Genomic DNA, 27,886 nt, shown 5'->3' with positions numbered 1-27,886 from the left:
ACAAACCCACACACACACACACACACACACAAACATTCACACTTGCGCATAGCCGTGTATTCGCGTTTTACTACGGGAATTCTTCAACCGCAGAATCCATTGCATCATACCGCAATTGCAATACACTCACTCACGCACGCTGGAGGAACAGAGAAACCGGAATCTTGCCAGAGCGGCTGAAAAAACAATCAATCTTATGGAGGGGGGGGATACGAAAATAAACTTCCTTGGAATTCTGGGTCCAACACAGCAACCAGAGCACAATGCAATCAACGGAAAGGGGAAGCAGGCCCACGGATGTGTGGGATGATACCGCAGAGTCGTTCCGTTTTCCATTTTCGCTAAAATGTTGCACCACACAGCACTAGAACGCGTAAACAGCAATTTTGCGGCTCTTGCTCTCCCCCTCCCCAAGATTTGTCCTGAGTACGTGGGTGGGTAGTTTAATGGCACCTTTTGAATCACTTCTGTTCGCGGAATTAGCATTTCGCACCATCGGGCCCCCCGGTACTAAAACACTACCCGATCAGCGCCAACAGAGAGAGGTGAGAGGCGTCTACTGTAGTCGCTACTTGTGTCCATTTGCATTTCTTTGGATGTGGGCCTGTTTTTTTATTATTATTACTGGCCCCAATTAGCCAATTAGCAGGTAACACACATCGCCACGCCTCGCATTTTATTTTGGTGTCTTAACTCACCCCGCACGTTTTACGCTAAACACCACTGTGCTGCTCTGCCAGATGAAGGTTGGGATTTGTTTGCGGCCAACAGCAATCTTCTCCTCGGGTACGGCAACCAAGAACTGCAAACCGACCGACACACGGCAAAACAGCGCACAATTCTAGCGACCAGTGACTAATCGCTGCCGTGCCGTGACTGTACCACCGCTCATGCTGGAAATGACTTTTCTCCTTGCGACTGCGAAAGTGTGCGCAAGCAATGTTTGTGTGGCAAACAACTAACTTTTTTCAGCAGCGTAAAAACGTATACACAACAAACTACAGGCACGAGAAGGAGGTGCGTTTTACTTTAGCGAAAACGGTTTTATTATTTGCGGTCCGGGTCCCTTCCCGGTGTGATGTTTCACCGAATGGACGGTTTTTTTTGCGAGTGCTTCTGTGCTTGTTGTTTTTCAGTGCTTGGTCCGTGCCGTTCGTCCAGTATGTGTTCGTGTGTTTGCGTGTCTGTTCGCGCGACTGCTCGCAGAAACAGACAGACACGTGAACGCATGCGCCCCGAAAATGCACGCCACGAAAGAGCATTGCGTTTCCTTCGCTCCGTCTCTCTCACCCGTCAAATTCCTGCTTTTCCAGCAATTCTTCACTTGTGTGTGCGTGAGAGTGCAGCAGCAGACAGATGCAGAACGAAGGAAGCCCTCCCCCCCCCCCAAATAGTGTGTTCGGGGGTGAATCGATATTAAATGTCGGCAAACTTGTCCCGGTTTGACAGTTCACACGAGCGCAAGTTCGAGGTAGGGCATGCACGCGCGGCACAATGCACATAGCGAATGTTGCTGCAGAGGGCGCTGCAAGCGTACCGCTGTACAGCAAAGCATTTACAGCGGAACAGCCGCCCGCTTGTCGGAATTCGGCTAAGTAGCCACTGGCATCTGGATAAATAGCGGAGTGGAGCACTAAAGAAAAAGTAGGCGCCGTCGTACACGAGAAGGACGCCCGGCCCGGAATGCACAACAACTCCGTGGTGTTCGTGATGAATGAAAACAGTGCACTCGGTTGTTCAGCTGTGACGTCAATTCGTGGGCAAACATCATTCACAGACGACGCCGCGCGGACGTGGATGATTCATCCGCGCATGAATGGAGAAGCTGTGGAAAGGTGTCTACGAGCAGGAAATATTCCGCGAAGTCGCCCGCTTCGGGAACCGGTTGGTAAGTGTGGTGTGTGTGTGTCTGTTGGCGATCTTGTCCCGGTCGTCAGCTGATTGGACGAAGGTAGCAAACCCAGGAGGAGAAAAAATACGACTCTGCTAATTAGGCAAGCCGGTGAAGGCAAGCGTGTAGAAAGGGATGTCTCAACACACATCGAGCGATTGCAGAGACCAAGTTGGCGTGAGTAATCGTAACACGATCAAGTATGGCACACCGCCAGAGAGTGACAAGCCCAAGATGGATGCGTGAATTACAATTGAGGCGGTCAGGAAAAGAAGGTGGATGGAAGCGGATGAGCTTCCCCAGATGAATACAAATCCGATCCACGGGGGTGTGTGCGTTGTTATGCAATGCCCGCATGTGTGTCACGCGATCCGTGACCTGTGATTTCTAAACACTTCTGCAATCCGGATGAATGTAAATGCATTGCAATAATGCTCGACGGCTGACCACCTGGTAGCGAAATTCAACACCTAATGACAGGCGGTCCACCCCCGTGACACCCCGTGTCAATTCCATCCTGCGAATCAATGGTACACAATTAGATTAAGAAGAAGTGTGAGCGGATTTTTCTTTTGTCTCTCGGCTCGCGGCACTTATACGGCGAAGGCGCATTACACCAATCCTCCTCCTACTACTAGCCATACACACGCATGGACGGGTTACGTACATATTACGGTAACATTGTCGCTTGCCGGCCTTTTGAGAAGCTTTGGACATGGGCCCCCCATACCAGCCAGGCTTTCACCCGAACGGACAAACGGACCCGTTTGGGTCTAACGGACAAGGGCTCTAACCTCCCACCTGCGCCCGGATTGTGCCACTTTGGGGTTGCCATTTTTGTAATTCCATTGGCGGCAGTAGCAGGAAACCCTATAGGAATTAAATTGGAACAAGCTAACCTAGTTGTTGGTGCATGCAAGCTTTAGAACATAATTTAACTTCCGTATCGTTGGAGCTCGAGTAGCGTCCCTGGTTGACCGGGAAAATAGCCCGAGTCAACTTAATTAAATACCATCTCTGCTCCAGATCCCCTTTGCCGGACAATTCGTCGTGCGGTAAATACCGACCCATCACGTGTCACACGACGAAATTATGCTTCCATTCTACTCGCCAGCTTCAAACCACAAATCACAAGTCGTTGAGTCGTCAAACAAATTGTATCGCCTTGCGCGCGTAGAGTTGGGGTAAATTAAGCGAAGAAAGCCCGGAAAGAACTGTATCATTGTTACTGTTCCAACCTCCACACAATGAAAAAAACAATCAAGTGGTTGGGGTATTCATCATTCCTAAAAGTCATTTACATACTCTGGCCCTGTTCTGCCATAAAATCAACACCCCATAGACATAGGATGGGGGGGGGGACGAGTAACAACGACGAAACAAAGCCCACAAAAATCCATCCCCACAAAAGACACATCAAAGTTCGTATCAAAAAGTCGTGGTGTGCAACCCTCACTCCAGCTTCCTCCGCGCTTGCTTCAGCTCCATTGCACATAGGGAAGACTCTTGCACAGATGAATGCACACTGCCTCCTCGCTTCAAATGTAAAGAGAGTTTATCCCTTTTTTGGACCGACAATTCCCTGTCTCGTTGGAGATGATGATTAAAGCAATAATCTCCATTCTCGTTCCCAGAGGGTTTGGAGTTCGGAGACGAAATACACACAATGCTGCTGATGTGCCGTTCTACGCTCTCTCCAACTCTCCAAACGGTATCAGCACTGCAGGCAAGGCAGCAACTTGGATAAGCAACCAAGCAGACTACCACCAGAAAAGGGGAGCAACCGACTAACCAACCACCCTCCCCTCCGCTGACTGATGTGCATTAAAATTAAACGTCTTCTTTCCAACACCCACAACCACGACCAATCGGAAAACACAATGGGGCACGATTTCAAGAGGGCGGAAGAGGGCGCACACAAACGTAGACGCTTCTCCACCGGTACACATGGGGATAGCAGAGAACAAACGCACCTTCAAATCCATTCCGGGCGCGCACATCCGCTAGACGGTTTCTCGCTGCTGTGATGCAATAATACCGATACTGTAGCCGGACACGCATACACAGTCAGGAAACGGTAACTTCCGTCGACCGAGCCGAAACGGAAGAATACTGCTTAGAATGGGGGAACGGGCGAGGAGACATCATCCAGTGTCTCTGCTGTTCATTATGCACGCGGCGAGGTGGGCAATGATATTTCCCGCCAGGTTTTTAATGTCGTTTTGTTTGTGGGGAAATTTTGGAGGAAGAAATTTCGGACCTGCTTAGAACATCGTAAAACGATCACTGATCTTTTCGAGCCTCTCTGAACATCGTTTCGTGGAGTCGTAGCACACGATCGAGAAACAGTAGTTTGATTGCGATGATCGTTTACGAGTTTCCCTTTTCCGGGGAGGATCGATTATCAATTCCAAACATTTACGAGGATGTTTCACGCTCTGCCCAAAGATTGCCACTGCCAACTTCACATTTTGGACGGGCTTTGCTGCTGACCACTGCTTGGCATCTTGGGTTGATCGTCGCACATATATGCATATGGATAAATAGCTCCGGTTTTCTCGCTTGACACAATAAGAGACTGTTGTGTGTGTGTGTGTTTGTGGATGGCCACTGTTCTCGGGGAGAGGAAGTGTTTAATTTGAATACATAATAATTCACAACCCCCTCGAGGGTCACAGCACAAGGCGGGCTGGACAGACGACGACCGTTGTAAAACTACCGTGTCACACGGGGGTCCGCGGAGAAGCGTGCGGAATGATAAAGAATAATGATTTCCACAGCCGGGCCCCGAATGGCATCAGCCCGCAGACTTCGCGGAGCGTATATGGGACGCAGCGCGTCGGGGGTTGTCGTCGTCGTTGAGTTTGCGATTTATTAGCTGCGTTGTTAAATGGCTGTCAACACATGGGCTCTTCCCTTGCTGGCACCACACTGCGAGCACCACCGTTCCATCGTAAAGTAGTAGTGTGTATTATTTATTCCGTTCGCTCCATATTGGATGGCTTGGCAAACGGGTAATGGGTTTACCAGCGGCCCATCATTCCATGCCCGTCCATTATCAATGGCCATATTGTCGGATGGTTGCCAACGTTTGTAGAATTCAGCACTCTCTGATGGTCTTCGGACGTTTTTTCCCCGCTTCCTGTTCCCCCGACCGATGTGTGTTCTCGCTTTTTGGTGACATATTTGCTTTGCTGACATCGACCACCCTGATATCGCGTTCTACCACATATGTTCTGTTTGGATGGATCGTGCAAACGCAATGCCCGGAACATTATTAGATCGTTGCAAACCATGTTCCCTCCAAACTGTAGTTTATCTTATCAAACAGGCAAAACACACGTACGAGAGTTTTTTCTCCCGTTTCAAGTTTTGTACCATAGGCATCCCTCAGACCCTCTATTGCACAGTGTCCATAAAAAAGCCCTCGCTTGCGCTTACCCTAATCAATCTACACACGGTTTGCTGGTCACCCAAACAATCGGGTTCGATTGTTGCAGCGACACCAGGTAGAAGAGATTAAATGATGATTTAGAAAGTAAAAAAAAACCCGAAACCCCCAAAATTCCTGGAAAAAAGAACATCTCCGAGACCCTGGAAGACCTGAACCGCATGTCGGGATTCATTGTCAACTCGGTAGTGTCCCCGTGGTGTGTGTGTAAGTGTGTGGGTCGTTTGCCCCTGCATAATGCGACACTTGACAGTTCAGCCCTTGTGTGTCTCGACCTGTTCTCGGCCCTTGCTGCGTCGACGAATACCACAATTCCAAAATCGGCGTCCGACCCGTCATCATTAGAAATTCAAAACAAAAACCCCGACAAATTCCACACAAAGGACAGGGGAGGACGTGAACGAATGAATCAACCAAACATGAAGGTACATGTTATTAAAAAAAAACTATACGCCGGGAGCCCGGACGGGTCGCCGATCTCGTACGGCAGGAGATTTTGAGTTCCAAACGCCCTTATACGGGGAAATATTCGGGCAAAGAACTATGCAGTCGCACGCGGAAGCCGTTAAAATTCCTGCCACAATTGTACGAAGGGAACCCTCCTCCCGCTGCATATCTGCTTCATTTTGCCTCTCTTTGTACTGATCACGTACGATCGAATCTTGCATAGAGGGAAAGAAAGAGGGTCCAAGAAAGTCCAAGAACCACCCCAGACTTACGGGAGCAAACAAAGGGTCCGATAGTTACAAACACGCCAGAGTTATCACACCCTGTAGGGTCGCACCCGACCCGATAACACACGCGCAAGGAATATTGTACGTAAACCGGCTACGGCTCAATACTTTCGATTGTTTGTTTGGCTTTCCCAGTTCCTTGGCTACGATCGCAGTCGATGCTCCATGACGGAAGTAGTCGTCTGGATACTGGATGAAGTTTTCCAGAGTTCCGAACGCAGCGCAGCGCGTTAGCGAACGGACGGTAGCGCTGGAGAAGAGAATTACTGACAAAGAAAAATGCATTCGCCCTCCAATCTTGGGATCTTTCTAAATATGTGTGGGTGTGCCATGTGCAATGCCGAGCTCGTTGCTGGTCGGATTCCGTACCCTGCACGCATCGCAGCGCGTAAGAAAATATCTTCTTTCCCCATATCAGATGGCAAGCGGATGGAATAATAATTTATTTATTTATTTATTTATTTATTTATTTATTTCATATATAAACCGACGGACCATCGTGTCTAATCGGCAACCTTATAATTAAATTAAGGAGCATATAAATAAACATCTAGTTATAAGCAAACATTACATGTGACGTAGACGCAATTTCTCCTTGAACGTGGAAGTAGACATACTAAAATCGAACAAATCTAACACTTCATTGAACTCGAGGGACATACGTATAATAGGGTGTCCCTGGCTATGGTTGTTGCGGGTACGCGGTACACGGAGATGGAAATTGGATCTAAGAATCCGACAGGGAGCGAACAAATTGATGCTGGCTAGTAATGCCGGGGAATCGATCTCTCCGTTAAGGAGCCGAAATATGAAAAGGCATTGGGCGTTTTTACGTCGAGAGCAGAGTGGTTCAAGTCCGAGAAGCAGACACCGCTGATGGTAGGTGGGCCGAGCGTGGTGGGATTGCCATGGAAGGAGTCGAACCGCGTACCTGGTGAGTCTCCGTTGAATGGCTTCGAGGCGATTGATGTCACCAACGCCAAGCGGGCACCAGATCGGACAGCAGTACTCCAGGCACGACCTTACGATGGCACAGAAGATCGACTTGACGCACATGGGATCGGTAAACTCGCTACAGGTCCGCGTAATTAAACCAAGTAGCTGATTTCCCTTCGCAACAACGCTATCAATGTGAGGGCGAAATGACATCTTCTGATCGAGTAGCACCCCCAGATCACGGATACATGTCGTGCGAGCCAAAGCCGTGTTGAGCATAGTGTATGTAAACGTGATGGGGTGACGGGCTCTGCTGAATGATATACACTGGCATTTATCAGCACACACTTGGAGAGCGTTTCTGCTGCACCAGCTATCCAGATTCTCAAGGATCGTTTGAAGGCGTACACAGTCACTGTCGTTTCTAACTGGAGCGAATATTTTTACATCGTCGGCGTACATTAGGTGTTGGCCTGGCGGTAAAACGAAAGATAGATCATTTATATAGATGAGGAAGAGTAGCGGTCCCAAATTACTCCCTTGAGGCACACCGGAGGAGCTGGTGAAAGAGTGAGAACGATGAGATCCTATACTTATGTAGTACGAACGACCAGTTAAAATAATGCACAACGCAAGACTTTGGGCCCGGTGCAAAGTCTTCCTCCGTGGTGCTGCTCCGTTCTCTCTGGGCGTATTTTCACTGTGCATTTGAAAGAAGCACAGAATGAAAGATTTCATCCATCCGTTCCTTCGAAAAGATGGCGAGATCGAGGATGCGCTTTACTGGATTTTTTGTCTGACTGAGAAGGTGACGATTGGCGATGAAGATGATGCGGCGTGGACCGGGAACACGGTCCCCGCACACAACAGAATAAACAAACGTTCTTCGCATTGCATTAGCGACGCAGCCGGCCCTTCAGCTTCCGCCACGGCAAAGAAATGTGAGCAGAGTAGCATTGCACCAACCAAACCTAACACACATACAGACACAACGCAGTCTCGTTCATCATAATCGAGAACGCATTCTTTGCGCACAACAGGGAGAGAAGCACGCAAAAGATCGCACACAAAATAATAGCGCGGGCCCAGAACGCAGGCAAAAGGCGGAACCGATTTTCGCGACCGGGAAGATGTTCCCCGGTGCCTCTCTTTTTTGTTGCGCCATTGTTCGCCGATGATGATCTACAGAGAACCTGCCGGCCGGTTTTAGGTTGAACGTTCCAGCGGTACGATCCTACCGCTTCTTCGTACGCATATCGTACGCAGACGATCGTAGCAGCGTGCGCCGCCGGGCACTCACCATGCATTCCTGGTCATTTGCCGCTCTGCCGAATGTTTGCCAGGCAAGCAGACAACGACACCGTACTACAGAGCGAGAAAAAGAGAGAGAGAGGACGGATTGCGTCCAAGCATACAGTGCTTTGTAGACGTGGATTCTTTGTTGATGGCCAAAGTTAGCCGTCTCGGAACCACGTCGTGGGACCGCCGCGTCCTGATGTGTTTGATTCTTCAACTCGCGCAGCGCACTGACCGTGTCCATCATCATCGGCTTCACTCGGTGGGCGATAAGAAACTGTCAAGCAGTGTTGGAGATGATGATGCTTTCCAGAAGGTCAGTAAAGAGGATGGCACCAAGCAGCGTGCCGACTGAAGCTAGCGATGGCATCACCGAAGCTCTCGAACTGGAGTATTTCTTTTTCTGTCTTTGAATATTCAATTCACATCGTGGTGGCAACGAAACCTCTCGGACCACCAAAAAGGGAGGCCCCCAGTTTTACCAAAGACCCTTGTGTCGCCGAGGAGTGGGCCATTGTTGTGGGTCGTTAATTAAACAGAAAAAAAGACGCACTAATTGCCAGTGGATGAAGAGGCGCCCTTCTAAAGCAGAGCGCTGTATGCTCGATGGCTGTTATTGCTACACCACTGTCGAAGCAACTTCGTTGGCAGCTTAGCTTCAATTTCGAACGACAGAATGGCTCTTAATTGTTACCAAACACACTGTTCGCAGAATATTGCATGCTTCACTCGCAATAGCTCTCGGTCACAATGTTGCCAACGTGCTGGAAGTTGTGCCGCGAAACTAAAGCCTGTTTTTTGTTTTGCTGGCTGCAACCGGAGACAGCTCCAAGTGCATCTAGGATCAAGCTTACAGGCCCCAATCAGATTTATATTATAAATTACTCCCCCGGGCGCTCAGTCCTTTACTCCCACACTCTCCCGCGTTGCAATCCTATAGCACTCGGTGGCCCTTCTTGCTCGTGAGACATTCTAGAAGTGTACGCCTCCGACGACGACGCACGAACGGCGAACGTGACAGCAATTGCCCGTCCGCAGAAAAAAGACAAAGGAAAATTGTCGCCAACCAGGCCAGCCCGAAGAGCAGAGAGACACCGGCGTTGGCCGCGCTCGGCTGCGGCAATTGGGATGATTTACAGACCATATAATCTACGGGCGGACGCGGGCCGCTGGGACTGCTGATCGTTAACTTACACATTCGTTCGAGTACATGGAGGCGGAATCAAAGTCCGACCAGCTGCTGTCCAGTATCGACATCCTTGAGGTGTTGTGGCGGGTTGTGTCAACGTCGCGGCCGCCGCTGTTGCCGCTTTACGATGAAATGTTTCTCTCTTATTGAGCCCGGTCGTGCTAGGGTCGTCTAATTGAGCATGGCCCCTCCCGTCACTCGATCAATTGATCTTCTGAACGCACGAAAATCACTGCACAAAGAGACTCAGCTCCACACAAGCGACTTCCGGTCACACTCGCGAGTAAGACTGCGCGATATAGATCAAAAAGGTCGCGCCACCAGATCACTCCACCCTCTCTGCTCCAACCACACACTACGCACTGTGCAATCCTTCCTGGGTCTGTGCCACCAGCTTCGGGGCCAAATTCTGCGGTTTTGCAAACAGCGCGGTAACACACTTTTGATAACAAACTACTTTTGTTGCGTTGAGCTAGCGGAAGCTTTTGCTTGCTTTTCGATAAGGAAACGCACTTCCAAAACACACAGACACACACACACACACACTAGAATAACTGGCAACACAATACGACACTAACAAAATAGGGAAAAGAATCTCCCTCAAATGCAACTCCGCGTTTTGCGTACTGCGCGGTTCCGGTACGCAACAGCGTCGTTAAATGCGTGCTCCGATTTGCGTCCTCTCACTCTTCTCAGCTTCTAGCAGTGGTAGAAGCAGTAAGACGGGTGCAGGTCACTGCGAACTGCTTGAAAACTCCTTTGCTCGAAAAAAAAATGGAAACTGCTGCTGCCGCGCACAAAACCCGTCCCGACAACGTTCCGGCTCGAACGCATCCGCGAGATTGAAAACCAACTGTGCGAGTGTTTGGCCCTTCAGCGGGCAGCGGCAGACTTTTCTCCCTCATGCAAACACGCGCACACAGAGACACACGAACACAGTGTGTTATATGTACGCAAGTGCACTGGGGTACGGGGACGCGACGGTTGGCTGTTGGCTTGGAGGCGAGCATAGAGACAGACACACAGCACAGCGATGGCGTGTGCACGTGTGCAGCGTTTTGTAGTTTTGTTTGTATGGGTGTTTGGGAAGCGGGAGTAGCAAACGAAAACGAGCGAGAAGGGAAGGCAAGATAAAGCAGCGTGAACACGCAAAGCATAAAGCATAACTCGCATGGCATGGTAGAAGGGACAGATGGGCACAGTGGGAATTTGGGACTTCTGTTTAAGCGCTTTACCATTTTCTTTGCAGAAATGTGTACAAAAATGTGCAAAAAAATACATTCAAAAATTCAAACATTTTGCACATGCAAAGTATGTTAAATTACATTCAACATACACCATGACTCACGGGAAACTAAAATAAAACCATATCACAATCCCAGTTGCGTCCACAATGCCATAGCCCATAGTCTTTCGCTTTAAAGCATGGATGACGCATGCGACACCAATACCAACGCGGCACAGCATACACCTTCCTATATGTTTGCGTGTATTGTGTAGCACCAGCGCACACCAGCGCCTGTTTATGCTGTGCCTTTTAACTGTTGTTTATGCTGTCGTTCTCCCCTTCCCTTTCGCTTCACCTTCACAATCCCTCTTCGTTTCACATTTTAGCTTTACCCGTACCCGTGTGTGAGGGACAAATTAAATCAAATCATTTATGCTGCTTGCTGCACATTGTAACGAGAAGCGAACCTATGCTATCATGCTAGCCCGGCCGGGATCGTTGCGTTGCAAGTGCACAATATGCCAGACACATGCAGGGCGGTGGGATGCATTGCAAAGTAGCAAGTCAGGCGATGATCGAAGTAGGAGATCGGTCAGTATGTCAAATTGTTGTTTCATCTCTATTACGATCGGTTTTTACACTTTTAAAATGGTCATCTCATGTGTATAATCTCCCAATCGTCTTTACTAATCTGCTACCGTTCCTAGCATTGACGCAAATGGTTCATTTTTTGCCACTTTTTTGCTCATTTCAATGTTTTGTTAGCATTCTTTTTTACGCTACTCATCGATTGTCGCCTGTTAGATTAAAGTGCTCCAAGATTGCTAGAGCAAACGCACCCAAAAACACTGCTCCACAAAATTCCTTGCGCCATTCGATTCATTTGACGTTCGAGCGAGGGGAATGAAGGAAAAAAAACGATCGGCTGTTTTTCGCTGCTCCATCTCCCTTCTCTTCCGTGGTCCGTTTGTTTCAGTGTGCGCCTTTGTTCAAACCGTCAGGTTTGGCTGCCAGCAGCATGTGTACCCACAGGCAGTCACAGCCAGCCAGCCAGCCAGCCTTTTACCAGCGCGAACCGAACGCCCTCGCATTAACCTTTGCCCACGGCCCAACACAACCAGCGCTCCAATAGGTCGCGAGTGCATCGCACAGCACTCGGGGTGGTGCTTACTTTATTTTATTTCCATTTCTCTCGCATCGAACACAGCATCTCACCGTGTACCAATACACAAACACTACCACAGAGGAGCTTAGTGGTGCAGTTCGTGGACTAACACACAGCGATTGTACAATCTCGCACACACACACCAGAGCAGCGTAGCACGATGCAATCCGATGCAGCCGAAGCGCATATGCAGTTCCTTTGCAGAGCGCGCGTGCGAGGGTGGCCATGGGAACGGGCGCATAGATAGGAGAGGATCGAACCCTTCTGATGCTGCTGCTGCTGGTTTAGTGGTAGTTGCGCGAGAGAATGCTTGACGTTGTTGCTGTTGCCCTCCCCGGTATTGGCTGTAATCATCAGCAAGGAAGCGAAAAACTCCACACCCAACAGTTTAAAGGCGCTCTGACCGCTGTCACCGCGGGTCCGATCGGAGCCATAGTGTTCCGTGCCGGTTGGGTGGATGATCTAACAGAAAACTAGAGGGGTCGGGGGGGAGGGGGAAGAGCACAGTAATCTTTATTGGTCCGAAGCTCGAAGAAACGAACGAAACTACCACCCCGAACGTCTATCAAAGGCCATCGACTCGTGTGTTTTAATAGTGTTTTGCTACCGTTTCTGGTTCTATGCGAACCCTTTGCCCGATGGAAAGTTCCGGAAGGTTTGCTGAATGTTGCTCTTCCTGCTTTTCCATCAGCCACCGTCGCAGCCGAGCAGGTTGATTGTGTTGTGGTAAATGAATTAATTGCTTTAGAGCAACAAAAAGCGAGCGGTAATAGGCTTCCGCAAAATGAATTTGATCAGTCCGACCCTGCAAACGATTGTTGCAAACTCGCTAGGAGAGAAGCTTCTCGCCTGCTGGACGGCATGCTGGTTAATTAGTTTAAATTCCGCTTGATAGGGAACACCCGCGGGCTGCCAATGATGCCGCCTGTCAGCAACAGAAGTTAATCGAACCCAGTTGTGCACCGACCAATACATGGCCCAAAGGGCTGAACCAAGCAAAGATTGTTTGGTGAGATTCTTCCACAAAACTGAATCTGTTATTACAAATAATGCAAACAAACGCAAATGTACAATCATTTCTTTGTGATGAATGACTTTCGCTGCAAGCAATGAACGCATTAATGCAGTGGGGGCGTGATGCATTTTCTTCCTCTTGCAGCGTCGTCGGCATGTAAACGCACTCCGATCTGTTTACTGCGACGAGATGGATCCAAAATCAATAACAAAAACCCGCCCGCCTCGAGTGTGCTCGAGTCGGGGGATGATGACTCATCGGCAATTTGTACGCAAGCTTGCTTCTGCTTCCCCTTCCCACCGGGCGCGTTGCTCACCCTGTTCCCGGTTTGGTCGTTGGTTGCTAACGAATCTAACAACTCCCACCCAACCCCCTTAGAGGTCGTTCGTCGTCCTTTTTTTCGCAAAACATCTCCGTTTGTCTCCTGTAATGTTTTCCTCTATCTCTCTCTCTCTCTCTTTCTAGCTCTCACCCACAGACACCCACACAGACGTACAGGCTCTGTAACATTCCCATTTCCACTCCCGCCCCCCAATCCCTCTGCCGCATCCATCATTCATCATTCCATAGTATCGGTCCACCCCTCGGGTTCGTGCTGTGCATCATCACCCCCTTGTTCCTTGTAGCGCTCTACGACCCTTCGATATAAATTAACAAAACTTTTTCCACTTACACACCCCAAAGCGTTCCCTCCCCACCCTAGACTGCCTTTGTCCTGTCGCTTGCCTTCACCCACCGCCAGAAGGAACTGCAGCAAGAGAACGAGAAGTACATGAATAATACATTCATATTCTTACCCGCGGATTTTGTTTTCATTTTTTTTTTTTTTGGTTCTGTTCGATGCTTTTGCTTGGCTTGCGAGAAAGTGCACAGCACACGCGACTCTCGTCACAATGCTCGTTGCGTTTCCGGCGTTTGGATTCGGGCGAACAAAAAACGGAAGGAAGTGGTACCTGCCAGCTGCTGTTTCCCTACCGCACCCGAAAACTGTACGGGCATTGAGTTTCCATTCGGAAAGGAGCGAATTCAATTTTCCATTCCCGTTAGAAGAATGATGCAATTTTTTGGGGGGTTTCCGCTTTCACACTGTTATGGGTGAGGTGTAGAACGATACGGCGATGATGCTGCAGTTGTAAGGACGAACGGAGAGAGTAAAGCAGCAACCGATCTGATTGGAAAGGGGTGTGACACATGAAAAATGTGTCATACGTGCGCTTCCCTTTCTTTGTAATGCAAGAACTGCTAAGGACGAATCTAACAGAAGTGCAAATTGGTTTTGAGATTGTTTCTCGTGAGATGTTAAACCGCATGGAGATGGGTGGTTGAGAAGAAATGAGCTGTTGGGGAATGTTCTCATAAACATAGCGCTTGCGTGTCATGAAATAAGGATTGCGTGATGTATGAATCACCTACTATTCTCTTAGAAATTACTTTTAAAAAGCTTAGTTAATGAAAGTAACAATTGAATTGAAACCTCTTAGTGACGTAAGGTTCAACATTTTAACAAAAATGAAATTCTTAATCGGGTATTGCTTATCACATGCTTTACCGACAGCAAATTTGTTACACAAACCGCAACATACCCACAAAACTTGGCTCCATCATCGGCTACAAATAGTCCTTATCAGCCTTTTTATTCTTGTTCACTGCTTCACAACCCCCAACGCACTTATAAACAGTAAAATTATTGAAACAAAAACATGTGCTCAGTGTTCATTAATTTAAACGAGATTAAAACATCCGATTGTTTTCGCCTACGGCCTGAGTGTGGGCAAGCCCGCAACCGACAAACAACACTATCGCACTCGCCACTATCCCCGACACACCGCCGCACACTCGTGGTGGTAATGCTTAGCCTTGACTTCTAAACCATCAGCAGCAGCAGCAGCTCATAGTCAAAAAGCTTTACCCACTTCCCTCGGGCCAAACTAATCGCATGACATTTCCTTTCCATTTTAATTTACTTTATTTCTTCTGCTTGCTGTTGATACTTTTTATTGCATGTTAGTCCACTGTTTTTGCTCCCTTCTCTTCTCTATCTATCTCTCGCTCTCTCTATTTTTGTACATACTACCCCGTTAGGGGCTATGGAGCGACGATAGTGGACAGCTACACGAAACTGTGTGGAAAGTAGTGGAAGTAAACTATGGCAGCATGCGGTTCCCTTATCGCGTGTTCGCGTGCTGCTTCGGCGGGAAAGGATGTTTGTAAGGTCAGCGGCGGCCATTCGATGAGCCAATGGAAGGATTTCGCTATTGCGGGGCTTATCTTATCATGCGCGCCCTTTTTTTTTGCATGTCTGTGTTGGCATGTATGTCGGGGTATTTGCAAAAGAGCCAGTGGCTATGCTCTTATGCTCGTCCTGCCCTTTTGGGGTACGAATCCTTTTGCAATGGCAGCTGTTAAGGCGACCGAGAGAAGATGCAATGAAATCCATTGCGGCTGCCAATGTATGTGCTTAATTTGAATATATTTGTCCAGGCATTAACAATTGATGTGTGGTATTTTTTGTTTTTTTTTAGACTGTACAAACACTTGTGTAAACAAGGACATCTGCAGAAGAAATGTCCGTTTTGGTTCGTAATGAATTTAGGTTCTCTATGCAAATGTACATGTACGATACAGCTGGTAGTAAAACAGAATTCACAGCTTTGAAAATGAAATAAATTATATCGCTGATTAGCGGCTTGTAAATAAAAAAAACAACCTAAATGTATGCAATCAGTACAACGAAACCCCTAAAATTATACTAAATGCATGAAAAAGAAGTCTTATTAACCATTTTGCTATCTCAAAATGAATAGAAGCAGTTATTTAAAAGGAAACTCAATAGTAACACAACATAATTAAATTTAAGAAAATATAAACACTGATTTACCTTCGATCGTAAATATAAAAAAGCTGCTTCCAACTCCTACTGACGCTAATTTCCAGACACCCAAATCGTGCACATTTTTTCACACATCACGTCCCACGAATGCTTTGCACCAAAACGTACGGTGGTATCTTCAACTTCACCGCTCACGCTTCACGATACTTGGACTCTTTTCTTCGGGAAAGAATTTTATTACCGAACAAGCAATAACAGATAATAAAGCTATCCCAATCAAACGATCACACTTCACTGCAACAATCACACAGCCGGATCAGTGTGGTGGCCTTGATTTGGGAAAGATGACGTTTGCTATTCCTTTAAGAAATGTTGCCTTTTTGTCTGAATATCACATTACCCACTCAACACCTTCGTAAACCATCACCCCACATTGGCTTTGCTTGGCGGTTCCTTTTTCTAGCGTTCGTTTAACCGGCAACAGGGTGAGCAGAACTGGAACCGTCGAGATGGGGCGATGATCGATCGAGCTATACTAAAAACATTCGCCGACAAAAGGTGCCAGAGCAGCCGGCCGCCCTAAATCGATCGCGATTTTCGATCCGCTTACACTGCACCTAACGCTTAGCGCTTCTGCCGTTCTAAATTAATCCACATGCAGCGTGCGTGTGTGTGTGCAGCTCGTTGTGAACCGGCGGGTAAAACCAAAATTCTTTGCAATCCACGAAAACGACGTTCACTGCACTGCGCGATATCTCCACCACCAATCCCTTCACTCTGCTGACAATCTGTTCCGAGCGGCACTGCTGCGATCAAACTCTCTTTCTCTCTCTCTCCTTTCAAGAGAGACGAAGAGAGGGAGCGAGTAAGCTAACTGGCCGAAGGGCAACAAGCACCGATCCTTGTTGGCACAATGGCAGCATCACCACCGCCCTTGGGCAGCCCTTGGCACCGTCTGCCGTCCAGGATCCCCTTTCCAGAGAGGGCCCCGTCGTGCGTGCGCATCAAATCTGGGGAGCAGATGTGACGATGTTTACGCTCCCCTATGCTGCAACGATACGATCACTCTTCACGCACCGCAACATCCAGTACACACCACACACACACACAAACAGGGGTTGAGTAGAGCTACGACTCAGCTCATGCCGAAGGTTTCTGAACGTCTTATCGCGTGAACTACCGAGCGAGACGGAGCGCAACACGGACCGGAGGATGAGATCCGATGGTGTCGACTGATGCCGGCGATCTGATGCTTCGGTATCGACACCCGGCCCCGGGTAAGACACTGCAGTAGCCGATTTCAGCCGATCTCGGGCAGACGGCTGTTGAGGGGAGCAGAATGGAGCGAGAGCAAAAAAAATTACCAACCCTGCGATGAAATGCACGAGATGAGAAGTCTTGGGGGGAATCGTTCGCCTGGCTTGCATGAGATGCATCGGTGCATGGTGCGCGGCCAACTTGCTGCACGCTGTTATTATCATTAACTCGGATCGAAACAGTTCGGAGATTCGGGTTTTTTTTTGCTGTGTAGTCGTCAAGAGAAAAAGTACACGCGTTGTTTTGCGTTTAAATAAATGACAGTCATTAGGTAGAGCGGAAATTCTAATGACGGATGCATTATTAGAATGTTGGAATGTGTGATTTTTGAAGAAAAGGCGTTTTGAAGTGGTTTTTTGTCCTTAATTTGTTTTACCAATGCACCGAACGTACATTATTGTGGGAAGAATACATCTATTGTTTAAATTATTTTAAATTTAATTTTCTATCTGTATTCTATACAATCAAAACTGTTTCAAAAACTATAATTATCTACTGACTATCAACTATAAATGTAAAATATTCCACATCCCTTCTTTCCACAGCACAAATATTGATGCAACACGGGCGAAAAATAAAATCAAATCAAATAATTAAGCTATGAACTCCCGCACGGACAGGTTAATAAATTACCCCCCGCAAAAGATGCCAGAGCCCTGCAGCGCTAAACGCTTCCCTAAATGTCATGTCTCGCCCATTTGCCTAGGATTAGCGCGCAGCATATTCGGCGGCATAAACAACAAACTTTGCCGTGGTTGAGCGATTTTGATTTAAACCACCCCAACCGTTGCTGCCCGAGCAAAGCAAAAACAACATAAGAAACCTATCGCAACCGGCTGATGACTTGACCACCACCGGGGCAGGCAGGCAGTGGCGCATGTTGCGCGTCTTCTCGGAGTTCTATTTTTCGCTCAGCTGCCCTGGCCAACATATAAGGGAGGAGGATCACATAGGAGCGTGTTCGTTAATGCCGGTACCGGTGGCCTTGCGGCCTTATTGCTCAACGCAGTTGGGCAATGCAATGTTGCTGTACTGTACGTACCACGCCGTACGTATTGTTGTCGATGTCCACCAGTCAGCCGCGAGCCCTGCGGCTGCTCCGTTGCTTTGTTCTGCTATCTTTCTTCTGTGGGTCTCTCTGTACCCCCTCTCGCCGGCCGACTCTCATACGCTCACAGCCCAATGTTCCAATGCTGTTGCCTGGCTGCGTGGCGATAAATAATGTGTACGCTGATGTGGTACACGAACGCGCGTACCGCTCGCGAGCCCTGCTGCTTTGTTCGGGGGGTCCTCATCCGGCCGATAAATCATAACACTCACCCATCCATCCATCCACGGTGACCTTCTCGGTGGGAAAGTTCCAGAGAGGGGACGGAGCAAAAAAAAAACAACAACAACACACGTGTGTGGGAGGCAGTGCGTACCGGGGTATATTTTTTTGTTTTTACTTTTTCCAAAGGTTTATTTATTTATTTTTCCCTGAAGACATTTAAGTCGACCGATTCTCGGGCAAGAAATGAGGGATTACAGCGCGATTATTAGAAAACGTTACTTCTCGTTAGCTGATCGCTTCATTCTAGAATTCAGGGGGAGTTGGAAAAAGAAACAAACAAAAAAAAACACTCTCTCTCCTCAGGAACTCCATAGCTAAACGCCTTAACCCATTTTTTTCGTGTCGAAGCTCTTGGCGTAGTTTAAAAACAGAAAAAGCCATACAAAAAACGAGCCAACGAATAATGGACCCTAAAAGCACTTTTCGCCCCGGGACAGGATACAGAAACGCCAGCAAAATGTGTGTCGAAATCGCTGGGAAAAGTTGGAAAATATACCCCACCCCATCACACGTGTCAAAACAGCTCCTCCTGTTGCGCACGGACGCCACCATTAGTGATGCACTTTGGTTGCTCAGAAAGCGAACAATGCCCTCGGTGGGCGGCGGCGATACGCGGGACTTAGCGCTTGCGTGGTGGCGATTGATTCCATATCAATCGGTTTCACGGATTATCACGGTTGGCCCAGTTAGCGGGCGCCAAAGCTGCATCTAGTTTGCTTCGCCGGCGCCCGGTGTTGCAATTGGATGCGTTCTGCGCGCACGTGGTAAACGCCACCATCGGCGCGGCGGGAGCACCACCCTCAACATAGGCCGGGCACGCAAGAGGACCTCGCTCCGCATGCGAATGGGGTAGAAAACATGCGGTGCAAGATTAGCCAGCAGCCGCCGTGCGACCGGGGAATAGCGATTAATAGACAACCAAAAACCCTCATACACACACACACACACACTCATGCACAACGTCGCCTGTGTTTTCACTTCATTCTTGTGCCCACGCAAAGGGCGAGGACGGAGCTCGGTCGGTTGGTGCGTGAGAGCAAATGCGCATGCAACACGATGCGCTCGCCGCGCAAGCTGTGCACCATCGAAACGCACGCGCAACTAATAAATTAATTTTAACATAATCAAAACCCCAGCTTCTCTTCAAGCCCACACACCACACCCACCACCCACCTCGGTCGCGTCGGTGTTCTGGGAGAAATTTGTGTGTGAGAACGCAGAGAACTGTTTTGCCTATCTCGGGGGGCTGACGGTCGGTTTCTGCGCCCACGTTTTGCAGCTGGCAAGTGTTCGTTCGGTGTGCTACTACATTCTGAAGCTCTCCGAGACGATTATCAACATTCAACCCTCGCCCTGGCTGCAACCGAGACCCGATGGGGGATCATCTCGTTGCTGTTGATCTGTTGGGTGCACTGTGAAGATAAATCCTTGTTCCGTCACGTTTCACTGTGCAGCGCCAAAGCAGTGGAGAATGCGGCCGGACGATCGATTGATTTTTCTGGGCTATCAAAACAGTGTTGCTGCTGCTGCTGGGCGGCACTTTTCAAACGAGCCAGCTACCCATTTTGCTTACGAAAGACACAATTCTTTCGTGGCGGTTGGAAAGCGTTGGAAAACTTCAATCTTCACCATTCAGCTATAAATAGAAGCCGCTCAAACAAACATGATTTCTTTTTCTTACAAAATATTGATTGGTAAATTATTGGTAAATACACACACACACACACACACACACACACACGCACACACACACGCACAGAAATGTTCACAAATCAATCTATACACGTTTTGGGCCGAAAAGACGAGAAATTATTGATATCTCTCTTTTCAAATAAAGCCAGAACAACAGATGATCTTCTCTCTCGCGGGTAGACACAACAGTATTTACACAAACGAGATTTCGGTACATTACCTTCATTGTACAAAGCCGTTGCACTTGATGATTACTCTATATGAATCGTCACTAGGGTGTGCACAAAAAATCCATTTGGTTTTATCCTGCCATTGCAACAGTTGCCAGTAATGGCATTGGATGGAGTTCGTTTATTTTTTCTTGGCTCGCTTATTGTTTCATCCCCAAAAATGGCTCATTTCAATTAGTTTCGGTTGCGGTTGCTCATTACAGAATAAGAACAAAAGAATAAACACGACGCTTCTTTACCCATACTGAACAAACGATGTGCCGATAGAACACACCAAATCGTTCCATTTCGAAATTAAAAATCATGTTTATATTTTTCAATTAAAAACTCTAAATTGAAAAACGCAACCACCACAAAATGCTCACCAGCGCGTGAATGGCGCATTAATGAGCGAATGCTCAGTAGGAGTAACACAGGAAGAGCAAGTCCAAATTTAATCACACTTTAAAGCCATACTCCCATAGTTTCGATGTGCTTCCTTGCAAACCGGTAGTACACGGGATGTGTACGTATTTTGCACATTCATCCTAGACAGCGCGCTCACCGTCTGTTACTTCCTTGCATGGGTTTAGCCATTCCCATTCTATACGCGTTCGGTTCCAGTTCTACCATTCTTCTGTTCCCGGGCCCAAAACTCCGTCCAACCACACGATAAATTTCCTCTGCAGTGTGGCAAACGGTGCAGTCACGTTTCGAGCGAGAGAAAAGAAGTAAAAAAGTGCCCGTTTTCTATTTAAATTTGTGCAGACGGTGTAGTGCAGAGGGGCTCAAAGATGATGCTGCAGAGCAAGAAGTTGAGGTTGGCGGAGAAAACCGGCCAGGCTGTGCCGCCCGTCGTTGCTGTTACCCGGGTCGTAAAACACAACGCCCTTTCGGTGCATCGTCGCCTGCGAGCAGATGACTGCAGCAAAACCGTTTTCTCGCTTTCGGTGTACGTTTGTCTCTATACGCGGAGTTTCTTCTATTTCGGACCCGGGGATCATCTCAGAGGAACACGGCCTGGCCTGCATATCTTCCCTTCTCGGTCCTTCTGCCGCGCAGTACAGAAGGTCTCTCGCTCGTTTTCTCTCTCTCTCTCTCCTTCTTCATCCCCGTTGTCCCGCTGCGCTGAGAGGAGGTTTGGAAGTTTGGAAAGGAAAGTAAAATAAAACAGCACACGGCAGATGTCGCTGGGTTTGAGGTCGTAAACGACCATATGCTCCGCACCGGGAACCATCCGAAGCGGTCCGGGGACGCGGGCCCAAACACAAGCACCAATCCGGCCCGCGTCCGGCCCTTCTAAAAACCTCCAAATCCTCTCGATCATTCTGCTAAATGAGATCTCGTTTCGAGACGGAGCAACGGCCGGCCGGCAAATGGGACTGCAGGACGGCGACTGCGCTTGGCGTCGAGTATCGTTTAAACCAGATCGATGTCGAGATGTTGGATGGAGGCGTGTATGGCCGGGCGGGTCTGCTGCCTGCTCGTTGATCATGCGGGTTGTTCTCTCGTGCCGGCGATCAATAAGCGAGTGTAAAATAAATCAACCGATCTGCTGTTGTTCCTGGTGCTTCCGATCAGCCCTGCCCCTTGTAATCCTATCAAACCATAGATAGCCTGCTGTCGTTTTGGTTAAGGATGCTCCTAGCTCGGTGTGATCCTCTTGCGTATCCTCTTTTACAGGAAGTATCTTGGAAACGGAACAATAATGAAGATAACAGACACACAACATTCATTTCTCTCCACTTTCCACTCCATCACTTATGCTGCTCTCTTCGTGCTAGCGTCAGCAAACGTTGGGTCTACCGTTTGTTGTTGATTGTTACAGCCATTATTATTGTGTGTTGTGAGGTTCTACAATCTTCCTCCGGGCTTGTACGCCGGTACTGCAGCAATGGTGCCAGCTTCCCGTTCTTCTTCTTTTTTCAATTATCCCAGCGATGAGGGTGTGTTGCATCGCTACCGGGTTCGACACGCACGCCCGGGAGAATTGAAAGTGAAAAGTAAACATTACTTCCTTTTTTTTTTGTTCGTCAACCTCTCCTCCGTACGGACCCGGCCGTTCCGGAGTGGTTGCGGTCCAGTGACACCCTTCTCGAGGAACGTGAACGTCAAGAGTTAGACACTGTTATTATTATTTTTTATCGCCCAAAATTACAACACGGTCCAAGAATGAATTGGCTGTTGACGGGGACCCCTGTAGAAAAGGTGGTGCGATAAATTCGAGTGCGTTAGGAAATCTGATTGATGGCCTTTGTGGCTCGGCAAACAGCCCATCGACAATCAGTGACCGGTTCAGTACTTTACAACAAAAAATCAGGGGGACAGATATGAAACTAATCAACTGTTAGAATTCGTTTAGGGGTACGGCGAATGACTTTATGCTTCGCGAAGCAAATATGACATTATACGGAAAAATGAGAATTTCCACACTGAAAGCATAATTAATCAACGTCACGAACGGTATTTATCCAATCATTTTAAGTAGACCGTACCCCGGCGTTAAAGCGAAATAGTTATAATTATTTTAAAAGCAACCTGATGATGACATTTTTCAAATACACGTTTGTTGATAAATTGTTCGTCATCGTGCGTTTCTTTTTGGGCCCCATTTTTTTGTGTGTCGACCGAGCGCAGGCCAAAACACAACATCCTCAAAAACTGCACCTGATGCATAAACGGGCCAGCCTCTTCTAACAGCACCTGGGCTAACAGGAATTCATTTAGGGGCAACTGCATCGATGCGACGCACCTTCCTTCGTAACGAGCGACTTACGTTAGCACCGAAACCGACGAACTGCAACAGCAGCACAACGCCAGCTTCTGCTTACACACAGACAAAAAACTGCCCATCGATAAGTATCGACCAATTTCGATCGAATGTGAAACTAATTTCCGCACGCTGTATATGCGCGTTTGGCGATGTAAGGGAAAGCGGGGCAAAATGGGCATGTTAAGCAGTTTACTGAATATTCCTTTGAATATGCCACAAAACACAATTTTTCTTTCATTATTGTATGCCTCCACCATTTATCTATGGATTAAAATTGCCACATAGAATGAAAACAACTTAAAAACAATAAAATAATGTAAAATAAAAGTTGATGTTTTACGAGAAGCTATTTTGACACACGGGGTAAAATGGGCATAGCCCTGGGGCAAAATGGGCATATGTAAACAAACATGTGAAACGTCAAAACACTGGGGCAATATGGGCCACAACAACTGCGCTTAGGTAATGGTCTATGCTTTTGCGCACGTTTCATGAAATGTATTTTTCGTTCTTTCTTTTGATTTGCTGGTCAGAAAAGCCCTTAAAATTCTTCCAAAAATATGTTATCAAAATTATAACAGTTTTTACACGTTTAAATCTACAAAATCGAATGTTTTGAAGCTGTGCCTGTTATCATTTTTGAGGCAACAAATACAACACCATAGCCTCACCAAGCGCCGTATGTCAAAAGCATCTGCCCATTTTGCCCCAAGAGTAACTGCCCATTTTGCCCCACGTGTAGCATTTTTGTATTTTTTGTTATATTAGTAAAAATACGAATTCAATCGCCTTGATTGCTTCAGACAAATTGTAAAGAAATATCATATCTTTAAAAATATATCATTAAAAACTTCAACGCATCCCTGTGACACACGTTTAAGCTTATTTTCGAAGTGGCAAAAATTACATCAATATGCTGCTAAACCTTATTTTGCATTTTTCTTAGTTATTTGTTATGTAAGGGTTATGAAACTTACATGGTGTTCATAGAACACTCTAATGAATACATTTTGAGCATTGGAAAGTATCTTTGTAGTCAAATAATGCTTAAATAGAGGGTGCCCATTTTGCCCCACATGCCCATTTTGCCCCGCTTTCCCCTACATGCGCCCGAGCCCAAACCACATGCCACCATAATTACGCACCAGAATTATCAAACGCGGATTCCCCGGAGGTAAAAAAAGAGTGCTGGCTGCGCTACTCGTTTGTGTTTCGTCGCATTTCTTTCTCCTTTTTTAGTTCTTTTTGCAGCACACTGGTCGTTCCGCCTTTTTGCGTCACTCGGCAAACCCCAGCTCCGGGCTGCGAACCAAAATGGTTAGTGCCGCTTGGGTCCGTTGGGCCAAAAAGTGAAACTCCGTTAGAACAAAACGAACAGGTGGCTTACCTCCTCCCTCTGGCGCGGTGAAATGTGTCCCGTGCCGGTGCTGGAGCGTACCGCCAAAGAATGGTTTTGTATGTTCTTTACGTTGCGGTTTTGGCGTAAACTTTCGCCAGGCACTGGAGTTGAAGAGAACTTTGCTCTTTGCCAGTGGTGGGAAATGAATTTAATATTATTTCAAAACTGTACTGGCCTCGGGACGTTGAGGCGGCACAGTTGCTGTGAGACAATTTCATTAAAATAATTATTTTGCTAAAGTGCAATGTACAATTGCACTTTTCTTTAGAGATAGAGAAACCCCTGTCTACTTCCTCAACACGGTAGTTTGAACCATTTAAGAGCAACTTCCACACGGCATGTGCTACGTCAAAGTAAGGCTACGAAAGAAGTTACTGTTGTAAAAAGATAATATCCAACCGGCCGTACTTTGTCATCCAATTTTTTGCCTCGATCAGCACAGTTTCGCCCCAAACGGAACGCGCGTACGGAAAACAGCAAGCTTGCCGTAACCGATTTATGCACATTACAATGAAACGTACAGTAGTAAAAAACAGAATCTTTTACCATTGCCGATTGCCGAGACACGCTTCACCGACGCAGTTGTTGGATCACCAACCACGACAACAAAAAAACCGACAACCCGAGCAGGTGTTTTGCACGTGGAACACAACAACACAAAGTCCCAGAGTTCAACCGTGATTCTACCGTGCTGGTGATCTGGACCTGCCCTGTAACACCGGGCCCGGGACACGTCGTCCGTTCGGTTCAGACAACTAAGTCGTAAGTCGGCCAAATCTCGTGATACAGAAGAAACAGAGGGTAGAGAAAAAAAAACAAAATCAACGCAACCAGCAGGACCACGAGGTGCAAACAACACCAAAAACAAACTCGTCCACCAGGGTACGCGGCGGAGACATACGCGATCGCGGGCAGGTGCATCCAGCAGCGGCTATTCCAAGGGTTTTGTACTCTCTCACTGTGCGCTCAGTTCCGCTCGTACGCAACCGACAACAACAGCAGGGGCGAAAGATTTCAGTTCATCGTTCCCTTCTCTACCTTACCTTTAATACGCTTTATTACCGACACACTTCACGCTCCCCCTCACGCACTACACAACCCGCATATTCTGGAGCGAGATCCTGGATCTCGATCAATCTCGAGTGACCACGTGCGTCTTGAATATCTCACTCTCGCGCCTTGATAGTTTTTCGGCTATGTGGAGGATTGTTGTTGGCTCGCTTTGTTGAGTTGAATCTGTCGAATCGGCGAATCCTGCTGCTGCTGTGGAGGATGGTTAACTCCCGATTTTGCCACAGACCCCGCAGGCACTCGCAGTTGGACGAATCGCAGCCGGCGATTACGATGATGATATTCGATTCCGGGGCCTAATTAATGCGCCCGTGGTAGTAGTTTGATACCAGATGCCTTTCTTACACACCCAAAGGAAGGGAAAACGAGGGCTCGAGCGTTTGAGATTAGAAGCAATACAATGTCTTGACAATATTGCATTAAGGCACAGTTTGCCCGCTCCTTGTCGACGCGACATCTCATTAACCGTAATTTTTCACACATTACGACTTAAGGTCATTTGACAAGGGATTAGAGGGCTGAGGATACCTTCGGCTGCGTAAATTTCCCCACCAGACAAAGCTCGTTATTGTTTTTAAATTGCAAATAAATTACAATTGCTCAAGCAACACAACCTTCGATCCTCTAGGTGGATTCGTGAAGCAAGCCAGCAGTACCAGCAGCGCATCGTAGGCCAACAACTTTTACCTGCCATTCGTCCGGCTCTTTGTTGTGTATGCTGAAGCTTTTATCAGTGCCCTCTGCGCCAGCACGGACAAAAAGAGCAGATGTTCGACAGGCTTCGCTGTGTCGCTGTGCCAGGGCTATAGAAAAGCCGGAGAAACCATCGAACGTGACGAGGCTTCGGCTTGGCCGTAGAGTAGGTTTCTCGTGGCTTGCCTTCGCTCGTTCCTTTCGGAGTTCCCTTTTGTCCTGGAGAGGCTTGTTCCCACCTGCTCGGGATATCCGATATTCCTTTCCGTGCATGCTTCCAACGACAGGCAAGGATTCGTTCCACCTTCCGTCTAGTCATTCCCCCTGTTTTTGTGCGTCTCGTTGCTTCGATCGTAGTTTTTCTTTTTTCAAAAACTCAAGAGCGTCTAATGTTTCCTACTCCTCACTAGAGCAGAGTGGAAGCTCATACATATGATCACTTACGATGAGTCCTTCCCCTAATGGGCTCACACTAAAAAGGAAGAGGAACCGACGTTCCTATTCCACACCCACCATACGCGTATGTGTGTGGAGTAAGAAGACTGTCAAGCATCCTATCACACCCGCACCGGGTCGCGGGGAAAACAGACCTCTCCTGATGACTGTGATCCGATTTTAACTACATTATACGGTCGCCCCCGCATTTAGGTCCTGTAACACCGTGCTAATGATAATAATCCCGCCGTCAAGTGGGCTCAAAATAATAACAATAATGCATTACCGAGGACGTAATGTGCTCAGGGGGAAACGGCGAAGTATCTTCCACCCGCGTACTCAGTATCACGCTCACGATGACAGACACATACCACCGTAACACTGCGTTCACTTATTGCCCGCACTCGTCATACCTTTGGCGGCGATGGTGAACCATTTTCCGTGATTATGAAGGAATTCTATCGCGTCATGCTGCTGCTTTTTCATCTAATGGAACGCACTCAAAGCCTTCCTCCCTCCCCATATCAGCCCAATGACTGATTCAATGAGCTGCGACACGGATACACGCATGCACACCGCCGAGCAAGTCACCACTTTGGGGATATTCATTTTTGATGAACTACATTTAACAGCGGGAAGAGGGTAGTTTAAAGTTCCACGGGCTTTGAAAAGGCTGAAAACACCCTTTTTTCGAGCACTTTTAGGGCTTTTTAGCGCTAACATATGAAAAGTCAAAGCGTGAATGTTGTTCATATCTGGTTTGATGCTCGTTGTTAACAACTCGCCGTCGTCGTCGATGCAAATCACACTGGACAGATGACAACCGCAATTAACGAATTGCCAGATTTGAACTCCGGCGTCTCTTTTGAAGACCACTGCCTCGGTAATTGGTGATTACAGGGTTTCCCACGATTTATTGGTTGGTTCCCACGATTTATTGGTGCGTTCCCACGATTTTTTGGTCATTTCCCATAATTTTTTGGTAGCAACCCACGATTTATTGGTCGGTTCCCAAATATTATTGGTCGGTTCCCAAATATTATTGGTCGTTTCCCAAATATTATTGGTCGGTATTATATTATATTATATTTGGGAACCGACCAATAATATTTGGGAAACGACCAATAATATTTGGGAACCGACCAATAATATTTGGGAACCGACCAATAAATCGTGGGTTGCTACCAAAAAATTATGGGAAATGACCAAAAAATCGTGGGAACGCACCA

General features: G+C 47.6%; 1 protein-coding gene across 3 annotated transcripts in view; it reads right to left on the bottom strand.

The window, feature by feature from the left end:
- The window catches only part of LOC1273266 (ras-associated and pleckstrin homology domains-containing protein 1), a 54,534-nt gene that overhangs the window by 6,706 nt on the left and 19,942 nt on the right, over positions 1–27,886 (bottom strand). The window contains exon 1 of one of the 3 annotated variants that reach the window (XM_312227.6): positions 9,503–10,446. The exons of 1 other annotated variant lie outside the window; for it this stretch is intronic. In XM_312227.6, the coding sequence (XP_312227.6) occupies positions 9,503–9,565 (63 nt within the window). In that variant the 5' untranslated portion in view covers positions 9,566–10,446. Of the gene's footprint in view, positions 1–698; positions 4,777–9,502; positions 10,447–27,886 lie in introns of those variants that run through there. One more of the 3 variants, XM_061641493.1, reaches the window with a different exon arrangement.

Source organism: Anopheles gambiae, chromosome 2, assembly GCF_943734735.2.
Source record: "Anopheles gambiae chromosome 2, idAnoGambNW_F1_1, whole genome shotgun sequence".
NCBI classification, from domain to species: domain Eukaryota; kingdom Metazoa; phylum Arthropoda; class Insecta; order Diptera; family Culicidae; genus Anopheles; species Anopheles gambiae.
The sequence above is the reverse complement of the archived record's forward strand: the minus strand, read 5'-3'. Positions and strand labels throughout refer to the sequence as shown.